Source organism: Oncorhynchus mykiss, chromosome 15 (assembly GCF_057628025.1).
Source record: "Oncorhynchus mykiss isolate SJ-2025 chromosome 15, ASM5762802v1, whole genome shotgun sequence".
In the NCBI taxonomy this organism is placed as follows: Eukaryota; Metazoa; Chordata; class Actinopteri; order Salmoniformes; family Salmonidae; genus Oncorhynchus; species Oncorhynchus mykiss.
Genome location: NC_143036.1, coordinates 15,563,141 through 15,579,792, shown reverse-complemented (window position 1 = coordinate 15,579,792; position 16,652 = coordinate 15,563,141). Strand labels below are relative to the sequence as shown.

Genomic DNA, 16,652 nt, shown 5'->3' with positions numbered 1-16,652 from the left:
GTGAGATTACACACGCACCCCTGGACACACGCACCCCTGGACACACGCACCCCTGGACACACGCACCCCTGGACACACGCACCCCTGGACACACACACCCCTGGACACACACATGCCGTAGTCATTTATTCTTCTTCCATACAACCGTGTGTGTGTGTGTCTACAGGTGACATCTCCACTAACTTTTGGTATAACCTGCTGACGTTCATCATCCTCTACAACAACCTCATCCCCATCAGCCTGCTGGTCACTCTGGAGGTCGTCAAGTTCACACAGGCACTCTTCATCAACTGGGTATGCACGGACGCAGGCTCGGGTGTGTTTAGAGAGCGTTTGGCTGTCTTTAGATGTCTTTCATCCAACTTCTCTGTGTTTGGTGTCAGGATGTGGAGATGTACTACGCGGAGACAGACACACCCGCCATGGCTCGAACGTCCAATCTCAACGAAGAACTGGGCCAGGTGAGGATGGACTCTACCAATCTTTATCATGTTCACATCCGAGCTCAACCAATCAGAGTTGATTCCTGTTGTGAACTGATATCCTTCCTTTTCCCCCTCTCCCAGGTGAAGTATCTGTTTTCTGATAAGACAGGAACTCTCACCTGTAACGTCATGCACTTTAAGAAGTGTACCATCGCTGGGATCACATACGGCCACTTCCCTGACCTGGATGTTGATCGTTCCATAGAGGACTTCAGGTCAGTGACCTCCTCTTATTCTTCACCTTTGGCTGTGCTTTATTTTTGTTTTATGTAGTTAGTGTCAATTAGTAGTGTTTAATTCTGTCCGTCTCCTCCCTCAGCCCCCTGCCGTCCAGCAGTCTTAACTCCACAGAGTTTGATGACCCCACTCTCATCCAGAACATTGAGGAGAACCATGTAGGTGTTCCCCTTCTGTCATGGTAATTATTATACTGAAAGAGATTGACACTGGGCTGTGTATGACCACTCTCTTTCTCTTTGTTTCTCGCTCTCTCTCTCATTCCCTCTCTCCAGCCGACCTCTGCTCAAATCTGTGAGTTCCTGACGATGATGGCGGTGTGTCACACCGTGGTCCCAGAGAGAGAGGAGGACCAGCTTATTTACCAGGCCTCCTCGCCAGGTAGACAGCCTATCACGACACAGCTTATACATCTAGGAGCCAATCATAACTTGGCTACTAGACCGTAGAACCAATCACATCCAAGCTACTACACCTTAGAGCCAGTCACATCCAAGCTACAACACATTAGAGCCAATCGAATCAACTCAACATGCATGTGCACTGCATGTGTGTTTTCCTTTCCTCAGATGAAGGAGCTCTGGTGAAAGGAGCCAAAGGTCTGGGCTTCGTTTTCACAGCAAGGACTCCTGGCTCCGTTATCATGGAAGCTGTAAGTGTGGGTTTGAGACACGGGATGGAGTGCGTCATTTGAGGAAGGGTAAATATTCATCCTCTTCTCTGTTGAATTCTTTCTATTTGTTTGTGTCTTTCAGAGGGGGAAGGAGAAGAGCTTTGAGCTGCTGAATGTGCTGGAGTTTTCAAGGTAAATTAAACCCCCCCCCCCCCACACACACACACACACACATTCACAGACACTTAACAGTCATTCCCTTTTCTCCAGTAACCGTAAGCGCATGTCTGTAGTGGTCCGAACCCCCGATGGGAAACTGCGTCTGTACTGCAAGGGAGCAGTGAGTATAACCCCAGTCATTGAATGCACCACAGTTTATTCCCATAGTGGCATTGCTCATATTGAAGATGAACTGGCGCGTGTTGATGTCATGGTGTGTGTTTCAGGATAATGTGATCTTTGAGCGTCTCACTGATTCGTCTCAGTACAAAGAGTTGACCATGGCACATCTGGAACAGTTCGCCACCGAGGGTACAGCCTTTCTCTTTGTAAATGTGCTGGTCATATTTGTTCCTGCTATCTTTTGTCTACGTTCTCTTAAGTTTTTACCATCTTTTTCTCTGCAAGATTCATTTTTCCCTTTCACTCCCTTTTTCTACCTTATTACCACTGTATTACATGTTGACCGTGTCCCCCCCCCCAGGTCTGCGGACTCTGTGTTTTACCTATGTTGATCTGGAGGAGGGGGTATACCAGGAGTGGCTGAAGGAGTACACCCGGATTAGCACTATCATCAAAGACCGGGCCCAGAAACTAGAGGACTGCTATGAACTGCTGGAGAAGGTAAGAGTTAAGGTTGGGCTTAGCGGTTAGTGATTAGCATTGCATGTGTAGTTAGATATTGCGAATATATATATATTTCTCTGTACTGTCTAGCATGGTGAGATGGTGACTACCCCTCACTCTATCCCCTTCAGTCAGTGTGTTGTTGGGTTGGTGAGATGGTGACTACCCCTCACTCTATCCCCTTCAGTCAGTGTGTTGTTGGGTTGGTGAGATGGTGACTACCCCTCACTCTATCCCCTTCAGTCAGTGTGTTGTTGGGTTGGTAAGATGGTGACTACCCCTCACTCTATCCCCTTCAGTCAGTGTGTTGTTGGGTTGGTGAGATGGTGACTACCCCTCACTCTATCCCCTTCAGTCAGTGTGTTGTTGGGTTGGTGAGATGGTGACTACCCCTCACTCTATCCCCTTCAGTCAGTGTGTTGTTGGGTTGGTAAGATGGTGACTACCCCTCACTCTATCCCCTTCAGTCAGTGTGTTGTTGGGTTGGTAAGATGGTGACTACCCCTCACTCTATCCCCTTCAGTCAGTGTGTTGTTGGGTTGGTGAGATGGTGACTACCCCTCACTCTATCCCCTTCAGTCAGTGTGTTGTTGGGTTGGTAAGATGGTGACTACCCCTCACTCTATCCCCTTCAGTCAGTGTGTTGTTGGGTTGGTGAGATGGTGACTACCCCTCACTCTATCCCCTTCAGTCAGTGTGTTGTTGGGTTGGTAAGATGGTGACTACCCCTCACTCCACCCCCTTCAGTCAGTGTGTTGTTGGGTTGGTGAGATGGTGACTACCCCTCACTCCACCCCCTTCAGTCAGTGTGTTGTTGGGTTGGTGAGATGGTGACTACCCCTCACTCCACCCCCTTCAGTCAGTGTGTTGTTGGGTTGGTGAGATGGTGACTACCCCTCACTCTATCCCCTTCAGTCAGTGTGTTGTTGGGTTGGTGAGATGGTGACTACCCCTCACTCCACCCCCTTCAGTCAGTGTGTTGTTGGGTTGGTGAGATGGTGACTACCCCTCACTCTATCCCCTTCAGTCAGTGTGTTGTTGGGTTGGTGAGATGGTGACTACCCCTCACTCTATCCCCTTCAGTCAGTGTGTTGTTGGGTTGGTGAGATGGTGACTACCCCTCACTCCACCCCCTTCAGTCAGTGTGTTGTTGGGTTGGTGAGATGGTGACTACCCCTCACTCTACCCCCTTCAGTCAGTGTGTTGTTGGGTTGGTAAGATGGTGACTACCCCTCACTCTATCCCCTTCAGTCAGTGTGTTGTTGGGTTGGTGAGATGGTGACTACCCCTCACTCTACCCCCTTCAGTCAGTGTGTTGTTGGACTGGTAAGATGGTGACTACCCCTCACTCCATCCCCTTCAGTCAGTGTGTTGTTGGGTTGGTGAGATGGTGACTACCCCTCACTCTACCCCCTTCAGTCAGTGTGTTGTTGGGTTGGTAAGATGGTGACTACCCCTCACTCTATCCCCTTCAGTCAGTGTGTTGCTGGGTTGGTGAGATGGTGACTACCCCTCACTCCACCCCCTTCAGTCAGTGTGTTGTTGGACTGGTAAGATGGTGACTACCCCTCACTCCATCCCCTTCAGTCAGTGTGTTGTTGGGTTGGTGAGATGGTGACTACCCCTCACTCCATCCCCTTCAGTCAGTGTGTTGTTGGGTTGGTAAGATGGTGACTACCCCTCACTCTATCCCCTTCAGTCAGTGTGTTGTTGGGTTGGTAAGATGGTGACTACCCCTCACTCTATCCCCTTCAGTCAGTGTGTTGTTGGGTTGGTAAGATGGTGACTACCCCTCACTCCATCCCCTTCAGTCAGTGTGTTGTTGGGTTGGTGAGATGGTGACTACCCCTCACTCTATCCCCTTCAGTCAGTGTGTTGCTGGGTTGGTAAGATGGTGACTACCCCTCACTCTATCCCCTTCAGTCAGTGTGTTTCTGGACTGGTAAGATGGTGACTACCCCTCACTCTATCCCCTTCAGTCAGTGTGTTGTTGGGTTGGTGAGATGGTGACTACCCCTCACTCCATCCCCTTCAGTCAGTGTGTTTCTGGACTGGTAAGATGGTGACTACCCCTCACTCTATCCCCTTCAGTCAGTGTGTTGTTGGGTTGGTAAGATGGTGACTACCCCTCACTCCATCCCCATCAGTCAGTGTGTTGTTGGGTTGGTAAGATGGTGACTACCCCTCACTCTATCCCCTTCAGTCAGTGTGTTGTTGGGTTGGTAAGATGGTGACTACCCCTCACTCTACCCCCTTCAGTCAGTGTGTTGTTGGGTTGGTAAGATGGTGACTACCCCTCACTCTACCCCCTTCAGTCAGTGTGTTGTTGGGTTGGTGAGATGGTGACTACCCCTCACTCTATCCCCTTCAGTCAGTGTGTTGTTGGGTTGGTGAGATGGTGACTACCCCTCACTCTATCCCCTTCAGTCAGTGTGTTGTTGGACTGGTAAGATGGTGACTACCCCTCACTCCATCCCCTTCAGTCAGTGTGTTGTTGGGTTGGTGAGATGGTGACTACCCCTCACTCTACCCCCTTCAGTCAGTGTGTTGTTGGGTTGGTGAGATGGTGACTACCCCTCACTCTACCCCCTTCAGTCAGTGTGTTGTTGGGTTGGTAAGATGGTGACTACCCCTCACTCTATCCCCTTCAGTCAGTGTGTTGTTGGGTTGGTAAGATGGTGACTACCCCTCACTCTATCCCCTTCAGTCAGTGTGTTGCTGGGTTGGTAAGATGGTGACTACCCCTCACTCTATCCCCTTCAGTCAGTGTGTTGTTGGGTTGGTAAGATGGTGACTACCCCTCACTCTATCCCCTTCAGTCAGTGTGTTGTTGGGTTGGTAAGATGGTGACTACCCCTCACTCTATCCCCTTCAGTCAGTGTGTTGTTGGACTGGTAAGATGGTGACTACCCCTCACTCTATCCCCTTCAGTCAGTGTGTTGTTGGGTTGGTAAGATGGTGACTACCCCTCACTCTATCCCCTTCAGTCAGTGTGTTGCTGGGTTGGTAAGATGGTGACTACCCCTCACTCTACCCCCTTCAGTCAGTGTGTTGTTGGGTTGGTGAGATGGTGACTACCCCTCACTCTATCCCCTTCAGTCAGTGTGTTGTTGGGTTGGTGAGATGGTGACTATCCCTCACTCTATCCCCTTCAGTCAGTGTGTTGTTGGACTGGTAAGATGGTGACTACCCCTCACTCCATCCCCTTCAGTCAGTGTGTTGTTGGGTTGGTGAGATGGTGACTACCCCTCACTCTACCCCCTTCAGTCAGTGTGTTGTTGGGTTGGTGAGATGGTGACTACCCCTCACTCTATCCCCTTCAGTCAGTGTGTTGTTGGGTTGGTGAGATGGTGACTACCCCTCACTCTATCCCCTTCAGTCAGTGTGTTGTTGGGTTGGTAAGATGGTGACTACCCCTCACTCTATCCCCTTCAGTCAGTGTGTTGTTGGGTTGGTAAGATGGTGACTACCCCTCACTCTATCCCCTTCAGTCAGTGTGTTGCTGGGTTGGTAAGATGGTGACTACCCCTCACTCTATCCCCTTCAGTCAGTGTGTTGTTGGGTTGGTAAGATGGTGACTACCCCTCACTCTATCCCCTTCAGTCAGTGTGTTGCTGGGTTGGTAAGATGGTGACTACCCCTCACTCTATCCCCTTCAGTCAGTGTGTTGTTGGACTGGTAAGATGGTGACTACCCCTCACTCTATCCCCTTCAGTCAGTGTGTTGCTGGGTTGGTAAGATGGTGACTACCCCTCACTCTATCCCCTTCAGTCAGTGTGTTGTTGGACTGGTAAGATGGTGACTACCCCTCACTCTATCCCCTTCAGTCAGTGTGTTGTTGGGTTGGTGAGACGGTGACTACCCCTCACTCCATCCCCTTCAGTCAGTGTGTTGTTGGACTGGTAAGATGGTGACTACCCCTCACTCTATCCCCTTCAGTCAGTGTGTTGTTGGGTTGGTAAGATGGTGACTACCCCTCACTCCATCCCCTTCAGTCAGTGTGTTGTTGGGTTGGTAAGCTGGTGACTACCCCTCACTCCATCCCCTTCAGTCAGTGTGTTGTTGGGTTGGTGAGATGGTGACTACCCCTCACTCCATCCCCTTCAGTCAGTGTGTTTCTGGACTGGTAAGATGGTGACTACCCCTCACTCCATCCCCTTCAGTCAGTGTGTTGTTGGGTTGGTGAGATGGTGACTACCCCTCACTCTATCCCCTTCAGTCAGTGTGTTGTTGGGTTGGTAAGATGGTGACTACCCCTCACTCTATCCCCTTCAGTCAGTGTGTTGCTGGGTTGGTAAGATGGTGACTACCCCTCACTCTATCCCCTTCAGTCAGTGTGTTGTTGGGTTGGTAAGATGGTGACTACCCCTCACTCTATCCCCTTCAGTCAGTGTGTTGTTGGACTGGTAAGATGGTGACTACCCCTCACTCTATCCCCTTCAGTCAGTGTGTTGTTGGACTGGTAAGATGGTGACTACCCCTCACTCTATCCCCTTCAGTCAGTGTGTTGTTGGGTTGGTAAGATGGTGACTACCCCTCACTCCATCCCCTTCAGTCAGTGTGTTGTTGGGTTGGTAAGATGGTGACTACCCCTAACTCTATCCCCTTCAGTCAGTGTGTTGCTGGGTTGGTAAGATGGTGACTACCCCTCACTCTATCCCCTTCAGTCAGTGTGTTGTTGGGTTGGTGAGATGGTGACTACCCCTCACTCTATCCCCTTCAGTCAGTGTGTTGTTGGGTTGGTAAGATGGTGACTACCCCTCACTCTATCCCCTTCAGTCAGTGTGTTGCTGGGTTGGTAAGATGGTGACTACCCCTCACTCTATCCCCTTCAGTCAGTGTGTTGCTGGGTTGGTAAGATGGTGACTACCCCTCACTCTATCCCCTTCAGTCAGTGTGTTGTTGGGTTGGTAAGATGGTGACTACCCCTCACTCTATCCCCTTCAGTCAGTGTGTTGTTGGGTTGGTAAGATGGTGACTACCCCTCACTCTATCCCCTTCAGTCAGTGTGTTGTTGGGTTGGTAAGATGGTGACTACCCCTCACTCTATCCCCTTCAGTCAGTGTGTTGCTGGGTTGGTAAGATGGTGACTACCCCTCACTCTATCCCCTTCAGTCAGTGTGTTGCTGGGTTGGTAAGATGGTGACTACCCCTCACTCCATCCCCTTCAGTCAGTGTGTTGCTGGGCTGGTGAGTTTGTCCAGCAGAGGGCAGAGTGGTCCCACTGATCAACTGTTGAGAACTATGACCTCTCAGTACTGAAGAAGCCCCGTTTCCCCAGAGGAACCCCCCCCCCCCCCCCTCTGTGTGTGTGTGTGTGTGTGTGTGTGTGTGTGTGTGTGCTAACACCAGTCGGTCACTCCCCTAAGGTGTCAACAGTACAGACACCCTGTAACCCAGAGGACATCTCCAGTATACATCTGGACGTGATCATGTCTGTGGTTATTAATAGTCTGGACATGGCAGCTGTAGGCACAAAACTCATTCTGAGAGTGTATACATTAAGGCTGGCCATTAGGATGGCACATGACTCCACAGCTGCCTTTGTTTGGCTGTAATGAGAGGCAGCCCTCCAGTAAAGAGGGGTTTTGAGAGACGGCCCAGAGGAGAGGAGGGGGAAGGTAATGGGATAGAAGGGAGGAAAGGGTTTCGGTAGACTGGAAGACTACAGAGATAATTACCCTCACCAGTCTGCCAAGAGACCCTTAAAACTGGTGTGTGGGTGTGTATGGGTGACTACATGACTGTATTTGCGTGTTTTAATAGAGTTCAAAGTAAATGTTTGGGAAACAATAAGACTTTCCCCACGCTGCTGTTTGACCCACATGATACAGACCACTTCTTACCCTGTCTAATGCTTCTGCTGCCCAGCCTGTCTCTTCAACTTGGTTACCCTGTCTAATGCTTCTGCTGCCCAGCCTGTCTCTTCAACTTGGTTACCCTGTCTAATGCTTCTGCTGCCCAGCCTCTCTTCAACTTGGTTACCCTGTCTAATGCTTCTGCTGCCCAGCCTGTCTCTTCAACTTGGTTACCCTGTCTAATGCTTCTGCTGCCCAGCCTGTCTCTTCAACTTGGTTACCCTGTCTAATGCTTCTGCTGCCCAGCCTGTCTCTTCAACTTGGTTACCCTGTCTAATGCTTCTGCTGCCCAGCCTGTCTCTTCAACTTGGTTACCCTGTCTAATGCTTCTGCTGCCCAGCCTGTCTCTTCAACTTGGTTACCCTGTCTAATGCTTCTGCTGCCCAGCCTGTCTCTTCAACTTGGTTACCCTGTCTAATGCTTCTGCTGCCCAGCCTGTCTCTTCAACCCCCCCCCCCCCCCCCTCTCTCTCTCTGTAGGATCTGTTGTTGTTGGGGGCCACAGCTATAGAGGACCGTCTCCAGGCAGGGGTCCCTGAGACCATTGCTACTCTGATGAAGGCCGACATCAAGATCTGGGTCCTCACTGGAGACAAACAGGAGACCGCCATCAACATAGGTGAGCGAGATAGAGGGGGGCATGGAGCGAGAGAGAGAGAGAGGGGGGGGGGGGGGGGCATGGAGAGAGGGAGGGGGGGGGGGGGCAGGGAGAGAGAGGGGGGGGGGGCAGGGAGAGAGAGGGGGGGGGCATGGAGAGAGAGAGAGAGAGGGGCATGGAGAGAGAGAGAGAGGGGGGCATGGAGAGAGAGAGAGAGAGACGTGTGTCTATTTCTGTGCTGTATCTGGTATTGTATTCTCTGTCTCAGGCTACTCCTGTCGTCTGGTGACCCACGGCATGTCCCTCCTCATCGTCAACGAGGACTCACTGGATGTGAGTACATCTTCCTCACCTCTTCCACCCAGCCATTTCCTCATCTTCAACTCCCTCCTCCCTCTCCTCTTTGGGTCTGTGTGGGCTCTAGAGTGTTACCGTGGGAATCGGGGTGTGGCAGAGTAGAGATTGGTGTGTGTGTCTCTTTGTCTGCTCACAGGTGGAGGTAATTAAGGTGTCTGGTGTCTTCCTGGAGAAAGAGATGAAAGACACATACTGCTGTATCGCTTTCTCTCCTCTCATCCCGGTCTCTCTCGCGCACACACACACACACAAACAGACACACAAACACGTTGGCATAGGAGACACTCTATAGAACACAGTATGCTCTGGTCAGATTCCATTTAAACCTGTGATTTAGGCTGGTTGAGTTGAGGGTCAGTATGTATGTTGTTTTCATGTAGAGTCTGCTGATTCTAAGTGGTTGGATTACTGTCGTGAGAATAAACACACACTCCGTCTCAGCAGGGGAGTAAAGTACCATTTAAGTAGTTTTTCAGGGTATCTTTACTTTACTATTTATATTTTTTACAACTTTAACTTTCGTACATTCCTTAAGAAAATAATGTACTTTTTACTCCATACATTTTCCCTGACACCCAAAAGTATATTTTGAATACTTAACAGGACAGGAAAATGGTCTAATTCACACACTTATCAGGAGAACATCCCTGGTCATCCCATGCCTCTGATCTGGCAGACTCACTAATCACACATGTTTAGATTTTAAATGATGTCTGAGTGTTGGAGTGTGACCCTGGCTCTCCATAAACTAGAAAATGGTGCCCTCTGGTTTGCAAAATTAAAAGCAATTTGAAATGATTTTGACTTTTGATACTTAAGTATATTTAAAACCAAATGCTTTTAGACTTTTATGCAAGTAATATTTTATTACATTTGACCTTTATTTAACTAGGCAAGTCAGTTAAGAACAATGACAGCCTAGGAACAGTAGGTAGAACAGGGGCAGAACAACAGATTTTTACCTTGTCAGCTCGGGGATTCGATCCAGCAACCATTCAGTTACTAGTCCAACGCTCTAACCACTAGGCTACCTGTCTCTAAACACTAGGCTACCTGTCTCTAACCACTAGGCTACCTGTCTCTAACCACTAGGCTACCTGTCTCTAACCACTAGGCTACCTGTCTCTAACCACTAGGCTACCTGTCTCTAACCACTAGGCTACCTGTCTCTAACCACGAGGCTACCTGTCTCTAACCACTAGGCTACCTGTCTCTAACCACTAGGCTACCTGTCTCTAACCACTAGGCTACCTGTCTCTAACCACTAGGCTACCTGTCTCTAACCACTAGGCTACCTGTCTCTAACCACGAGGCTACCTGTCTCTAACCACGAGGCTACCTGTCTCTAACCACGAGGCTACCTGTCTCTAACCACGAGGCTACCTGTCTCTAACCACGAGGCTACCTGTCTCTAACCACGAGGCTACCTGTCTCTAACCACTAGGCTACCTGTCTCTAACCACGAGGCTACCTGTCTCTAACCACGAGGCTACCTGTCTCTAACCACGAGGCTACCTGTCTCTAACCACGAGGCTACCTGTCTCTAACCACTAGGCTACCTGTCTCTAACCACTAGGCTACCTGTCTCTAACCACTAGGCTACCTGTCTCTAACCACTAGGCTACCTGTCTCTAACCACTAGGCTACCTGTCTCTAACCACTAGGCTACCTGTCTCTAACCACTAGGCTACCTGTCTCTAACCACGAGGCTACCTGTCTCTAACCACGAGGCTACCTGTCTCTAACCACGAGGCTACCTGTCTCTAACCACGAGGCTACCTGTCTCTAACCACGAGGCTACCTGTCTCTAACCACGAGGCTACCTGTCTCTAACCACGAGGCTACCTGTCTCTAACCACTAGGCTACCTGTCTCTAACCACGAGGCTACCTGTCTCTAACCACTAGGCTACCTGTCTCTAACCACGAGGCTACCTGTCTCTAACCACGAGGCTACCTGTCTCTAACCACTAGGCTACCTGTCTCTAACCACGAGGCTACCTGTCTCTAACCACTAGGCTACCTGTCTCTAACCACTAGGCTACCTGTCTCTAACCACTAGGCTACCTGTCTCTAACCACGAGGCTACCTGTCTCTAACCACGAGGCTACCTGCTCTAACCACTAGGCTACCTGTCTCTAACCACTAGGCTACCTGTCTCTAACCACGAGGCTACCTGTCTCTAAACACTAGGCTACCTGTCTCTAACCACTAGGCTACCTGTCTCTAACCACGAGGCTACCTGTCTCTAAACACTAGGCTACCTGTCTCTAACCACGAGGCTACCTGTCTCTAACCACTAGGCTACCTGTCTCTAACCACGAGGCTACCTGTCTCTAACCACGAGGCTACCTGTCTCTAACCACGAGGCTACCTGTCTCTAACCACGAGGCTACCTGTCTCTAACCACTAGGCTACCTGTCTCTAACCACTAGGCTACCTGTCTCTAACCACTAGGCTACCTGTCTCTAACCACTAGGCTACCTGTCTCTAACCACGAGGCTACCTGTCTCTAACCACGAGGCTACCTGTCTCTAACCACGAGGCTAACTGTCTCTAACCACTAGGCTACCTGTCTCTAACCACGAGGCTACCTGTCTCTAAACACTAGGCTACCTGTCTCTAACCACTAGGCTACCTGTCTCTAACCACTAGGCTACCTGTCTCTAACCACTAGGCTACCTGTCTCTAACCACTAGGCTACCTGTCTCTAACCACGAGGCTACCTGTCTCTAACCACGAGGCTACCTGTCTCTAACCACTAGGCTACCTGTCTCTAACCACGAGGCTACCTGTCTCTAACCACGAGGCTACCTGTCTCTAACCACTAGGCTAGGATCTTTACTTTACTTTTAAGTATGACACTGCGGCACAGTCTGCTTGCTTTAGTGGAGTTAATTTGTCTGTTAGACAGTCTGCAGATAGCAGACAGGTTTACGGCCTCTACACTCCATTGTGTCTCAGACTGTGTGTGTGTGTAGGTAGTGTGTGTGTGTGTGTGTGTGTAGGTAGAGTGTGTGTAGGTAGAGTGTGTAGGTAGTGTGTGTGTGTAGGTAGTGTGTAGGTAGAGAGAGAGTGTGTGTAGGTAGTGTGTGTGTGTAGGTAGTGTGTAGGTAGAGAGAGAGAGTGTGTAGGTAGAGAGAGATTGTGTAGGTAGAGAGAGAGAGAGTGTGTAGGTAGAGAGAGAGAGATTGTGTAGGTAGAGAGAGAGAGAGTGTGTAGGTAGAGAGAGAGAGATTGTGTAGGTAGAGAGAGAGAGAGTGTGTAGGTAGAGAGAGTGTGTAGGTAGAGAGAGAGAGAGTGTGTAGGTAGAGAGAGAGAGAGTGTGTAGGTAGAGAGAGTGTGTAGGTAGAGAGAGTGTGTAGGTAGAGAGAGTGTGTAGGTAGAGAGATTGTGTAGGTAGAGAGAGAGAGAGAGTGTGTAGGTAGAGAGAGTGTGTAGGTAGAGAGAGAGAGAGTGTGTAGGTAGAGAGAGAGAGAGTGTGTAGGTAGAGAGAGAGAGAGTGTGTAGGTAGAGAGAGTGTGTAGGTAGAGAGATTGTGTAGGTAGAGAGAGAGAGATTGTGTAGGTAGAGAGAGAGAGAGTGTGTAGGTAGAGAGAGAGAGAGTGTGTAGGTAGAGAGAGTGTGTAGGTAGAGAGAGAGAGAGTGTGTAGGTAGAGAGAGAGAGAGTGTGTAGGTAGAGAGAGAGAGTGTGTAGGTAGAGAGTTTGTAGGTAGGTAGAGAGAGAGTGTGTAGGTAGGTAGAGAGAGTAGGTAGTGTGTGTAGGTAGTGTGTGTGTGTGGCTAGGGAAAAGTACACACTTCCATAAGAGAATGAGAGGGAAAGGGAGTTCGGTTTACAGTAAAATGCTTTTCTTGACAATGAGACCATTCAGTAGCACTGTAATTAGTCAGACTGAGTCTATTCAATTAAAACCTTAACTGACGTTAAGGGACCACTCCAACGTAACATTCCTGTCACCCTGAAATTCAACCAATAACAGTTGGCTTTATTTCATCCCTCCTACTGTAAATATTGTTTTGTTGACTTAGTATATACTAATTAAAATATGCATTCTTGTAGCTTAATGTGAAGGATGATTGGGCCCTTACCTTGTTCTGTTGTGTGTGTTGAGTGGGACTGAGTGTCCAGAGGACAGGTCCAGAGAGGTGTGGTGAGAAGACAGGTCCAGAGAGGTGTGTTGAGAAGACAGGTCCAGAGAGGTGTGGTGAGAGGACAGGTCCAGAGGACAGGTCCAGAGAGGTGTGTTGAGAAGACAGGTCCAGAGAGGTGTGGTGAGAAGACAAGTCCAGAGAGGTGTGGTGAGAGGACAGGTCCAGAGAGGTGTGGTGAGAGGACAGGTCCAGAGAGGTGTGGTGAGAGGACAGGTCCAGAGAGGTGTGGTGAGAGGACAGGTCCAGAGAGGTGTGGTGAGAAGACAGGTCCAGAGAGGTGTGTTGAGAAGACAGGTCCAGAGAGGTGTGGTGAGAGGACAGGTCCAGAGAGGTGTGGTGAGAGGACAGGTCCAGGGGACCGGTCCAGAGAGGTGTGTTGAGAAGACAGGTCCAGAGAGGTGTGGTGAGAGGACAGGTCCAGAGAGGTGTGGTGAGAGGACAGGTCCAGAGAGGTGTGGTGAGAGGACAGGTCCAGAGAGGTGTGGTGAGAGGACAAGTCCAGAGAGGTGTGGTGAGAGGACAGGTCCAGAGAGGTGTGGTGAGAGGACAGGTCCAGAGAGGTGTGGTGAGAGGACAGGTCCAGAGAGGTGTGGTGAGAGGACAGGTCACCACAGATGAAAGCAGACAGACTTATCTCAATTCACACTTAAAATAACTGATTGAGGTTCAGGTTAGAGCCACCACTGTGTGTGTGTGTGTGTGTGTGTGTGTGTGTGTGTGTGTGTGTGTAACATCTGTAGGTGGGTGGGTTTGTGTTTGTTAGAGTTAGGGAGAACAGGAGCAAATATATATGTATAATAAAAATATAATTCCACACCTGTTGCCCATTGCAGTGTATCTCTTGTCCTAGTTTACCACTCCTTCTCCTCCTTCCCCCGCTTTCTTTCAGTTTGTTTCTTTAGTTTTTCGGAGGTGAGGCTCATCTCTGTTGATCTTGTGGTTGGTAGTCAGGCGGATGTCTCCCTCCCTCCCCTCTTTTCTTCCCCCTTTCCATGTCTCCTTCATGCTGCTATCTATACATCTGTCAGCAACCCCTCCGTACACAGGAAGAGGTGTGTGTGTGTGTGTGTGTGTGTGTGTGTGATGTGCGAGATAAACATCTGGAGGTAAAAGGGAGAGACAAAGTTAAATAGATTAAGAGAGAGAAAGAGGGATGGGAACTGGAGAGAGGGGTAGAGGTACTGGAGAGGGGGGTAGAGGTACTGGAGAGGGGGGTAGAGGTACTGGAGAGGGGGGTAGAGGTACTGGAGAGAGGGGTAGAGGTACTGGAGAGAGGGGTAGAGGTACTGGAGAGAGGGGTAGAGGTACTGGAGAGAGGGGTAGAGGCACTGGAGAGAGGGGTAGAGGCACTGGAGAGAGGGGTAGAGGCACTGGAGAGAGGGGTAGAGGTACTGGAGAGAGGGGTAGAGGTACTGGAGAGAGGGGTAGAGGCACTGGAGAGAGGGGTAGAGGCACTGGAGAGAGGGGTAGAGGCACTGGAGAGAGGGGTAGAGGTACTGGAGAGAGGGGTAGAGGTACTGGAGAGAGGGGTAGAGGCACTGGAGAGAGGGGTAGAGGCACTGGAGAGAGGGGTAGAGGCACTGGAGAGAGGGGTAGAGGTACTGGAGAGAGGGGTAGAGGTACTGGAGAGAGGGGTAGAGGTACTGGAGAGAGGGGTAGAGGTACTGGAGAGAGGGGTAGAGGTACTGGAGAGAGGTACTGGATAGAGGGGTAGAGGTACTGGAGAGAGGGGTAGAGGCACTGGAGAGAGGGGTAGAGGTACTGGAGAGAGGGGTAGAGGTACTGGAGAGAGGGGTAGAGGCACTGGAGAGAGGGGTAGAGGCACTGGAGAGAGGGGTAGAGGCACTGGAGAGAGGGGTAGAGGCACTGGAGAGAGGGGTAGAGGCACTGGAGAGAGGGGTAGAGGTACTGGAGAGAGGGGTAGAGGTACTGGAGAGAGGTACTGGAGAGGTGGCTAGAGGCACTGGAGAGGTGGCTAGAGGCACTGGATAGAGGGAGAGGTACTGGAGAGAGGGGTAGAGGTACTGGAGAGAGGGGTAGAGGCACTGGAGAGAGGGGTAGAGGTACTGGAGAGAGGGGTAGAGGTACTGGAGAGAGGGGTAGAGGTACTGGAGAGAGGTACTGGAGAGGTGGCTAGAGGCACTGGATAGAGGGAGAGGTACTGGAGAGAGGGGTAGAGGTACTGGAGAGAGGTACTGGAGAGGTGGCTAGAGGCACTGGATAGAGGGAGAGGTACTGGAGAGAGGGATATATAGAGCCATCTGAGGGTGATGAGTTAGGAGAGTAATGTGATCTCCTTTTGGCACTCCCTTTTGTCAAAACAAACCCTCTAAGCAATGCCTCCTGGGTAAACATGGCGACCTGTGACGGTTACACGGTGACATGTCCATCTGTCACCTTTATATCAAATATATCACACACACACACCAGTCTTTACAGTAGAGGTGGTGGCTTTTACAGATCAGGCTCATAGTGTTGGATATACATTTCATCAATCTTACCCACAACCCCCCTCTGTCCTGTCACACCGCCCGCATTACAAGTCAAACACAAACCTCTTCACTGTGCTGCTCATTAATCATCACACACACACACACTACATAGCCAAAAGTATGTGGACACCTGCTCATCGAACATCTCATTCCAAAATCATGGGCATTAATATGGAGTTGGTCCCCCTTTGCTGCTATAACAGTCTCCACTCTTCTGGAAAGGCTTCCCACTCGATGTTTGAACATTGCTGCGGGGACTTGCTTCCATTCAGTCACGAGCATTAGTGAGGTCGGGCGCTGATGTTGGGCGATTTGGCCTGGCTCGCATTCAGCGTTCCAATTCATCCCAAAGGTGTTTGATGGGGTTGAGCCAAGCGTCAGTCAAGTTATTCCACACCGATCTCGACAAACCATCTCTGTATGGACCTGGCTTAGTGCACAGGGGCATTGTCATGCTGAAACAGGAAAGGGCCTTCCCCAAACTGTTGCCACAAAGTTGGAAGCACAGAATTGTCTAGAATGTCATTGTATGCTGTAGTGTTAAGATTTCCCTTCACTGGAACTAAGGGGCCTGAAACAGAGAACTAATTTCCACTGCTCCAGACTCATTCACCCACCCTCCCACATACTAACCATACCACCCTCCCACATACTAACCATACCACCCTCCCACATACTAACCATACCACCCTCCCACATACTAACCATACCACCCTCCCACATACTAACCATACCACCCTCCCACATACTAACCATACCACCCTCCCACATACTAACCATACCACCCTCCCACATACTAACCATACCACCCTCCCACATACTAACCATACCACCCTCCCACATACTAACCATACCACCCTCCCACATACTAACCATACCACCCTCCCACATACTAACCATACCCCCCTCCCACATACTAACCATACCACCCTCCCACATACTAACCATACCACCCTCACACATACTAACCATACCACCCTCCCACATACTAACCATACCACCCTCCCACATACTA

At 50.2% G+C, this 16,652-nt stretch overlaps 1 protein-coding gene across 11 annotated transcripts in view; it reads left to right on the top strand.

The window, feature by feature from the left end:
• Positions 1–16,652, top strand: part of LOC110490927 (phospholipid-transporting ATPase IB) — a 98,868-nt gene that overhangs the window by 31,081 nt on the left and 51,135 nt on the right. For 9 of the 11 annotated variants that reach the window (XM_036943828.2, XM_036943827.2, XM_090199368.1 and 6 more), the window contains 12 exons: positions 167–294; positions 384–461; positions 567–700; positions 805–880; positions 998–1,103; positions 1,292–1,374; positions 1,478–1,527; positions 1,606–1,675; positions 1,782–1,866; positions 2,039–2,178; positions 8,519–8,657; positions 8,905–8,969. In XM_036943828.2, the coding sequence (XP_036799723.2) occupies positions 167–294; positions 384–461; positions 567–700; positions 805–880; positions 998–1,103; positions 1,292–1,374; positions 1,478–1,527; positions 1,606–1,675; positions 1,782–1,866; positions 2,039–2,178; positions 8,519–8,657; positions 8,905–8,969 (1,154 nt within the window). Of the gene's footprint in view, positions 1–166; positions 295–383; positions 462–566; positions 701–804; positions 881–997; positions 1,104–1,291; positions 1,375–1,477; positions 1,528–1,605; positions 1,676–1,781; positions 1,867–2,038; positions 2,179–8,052; positions 8,426–8,518; positions 8,658–8,904; positions 8,970–16,652 lie in introns of those variants that run through there. The other 2 variants (XM_090199373.1, XM_090199374.1) reach the window with 2 other exon arrangements.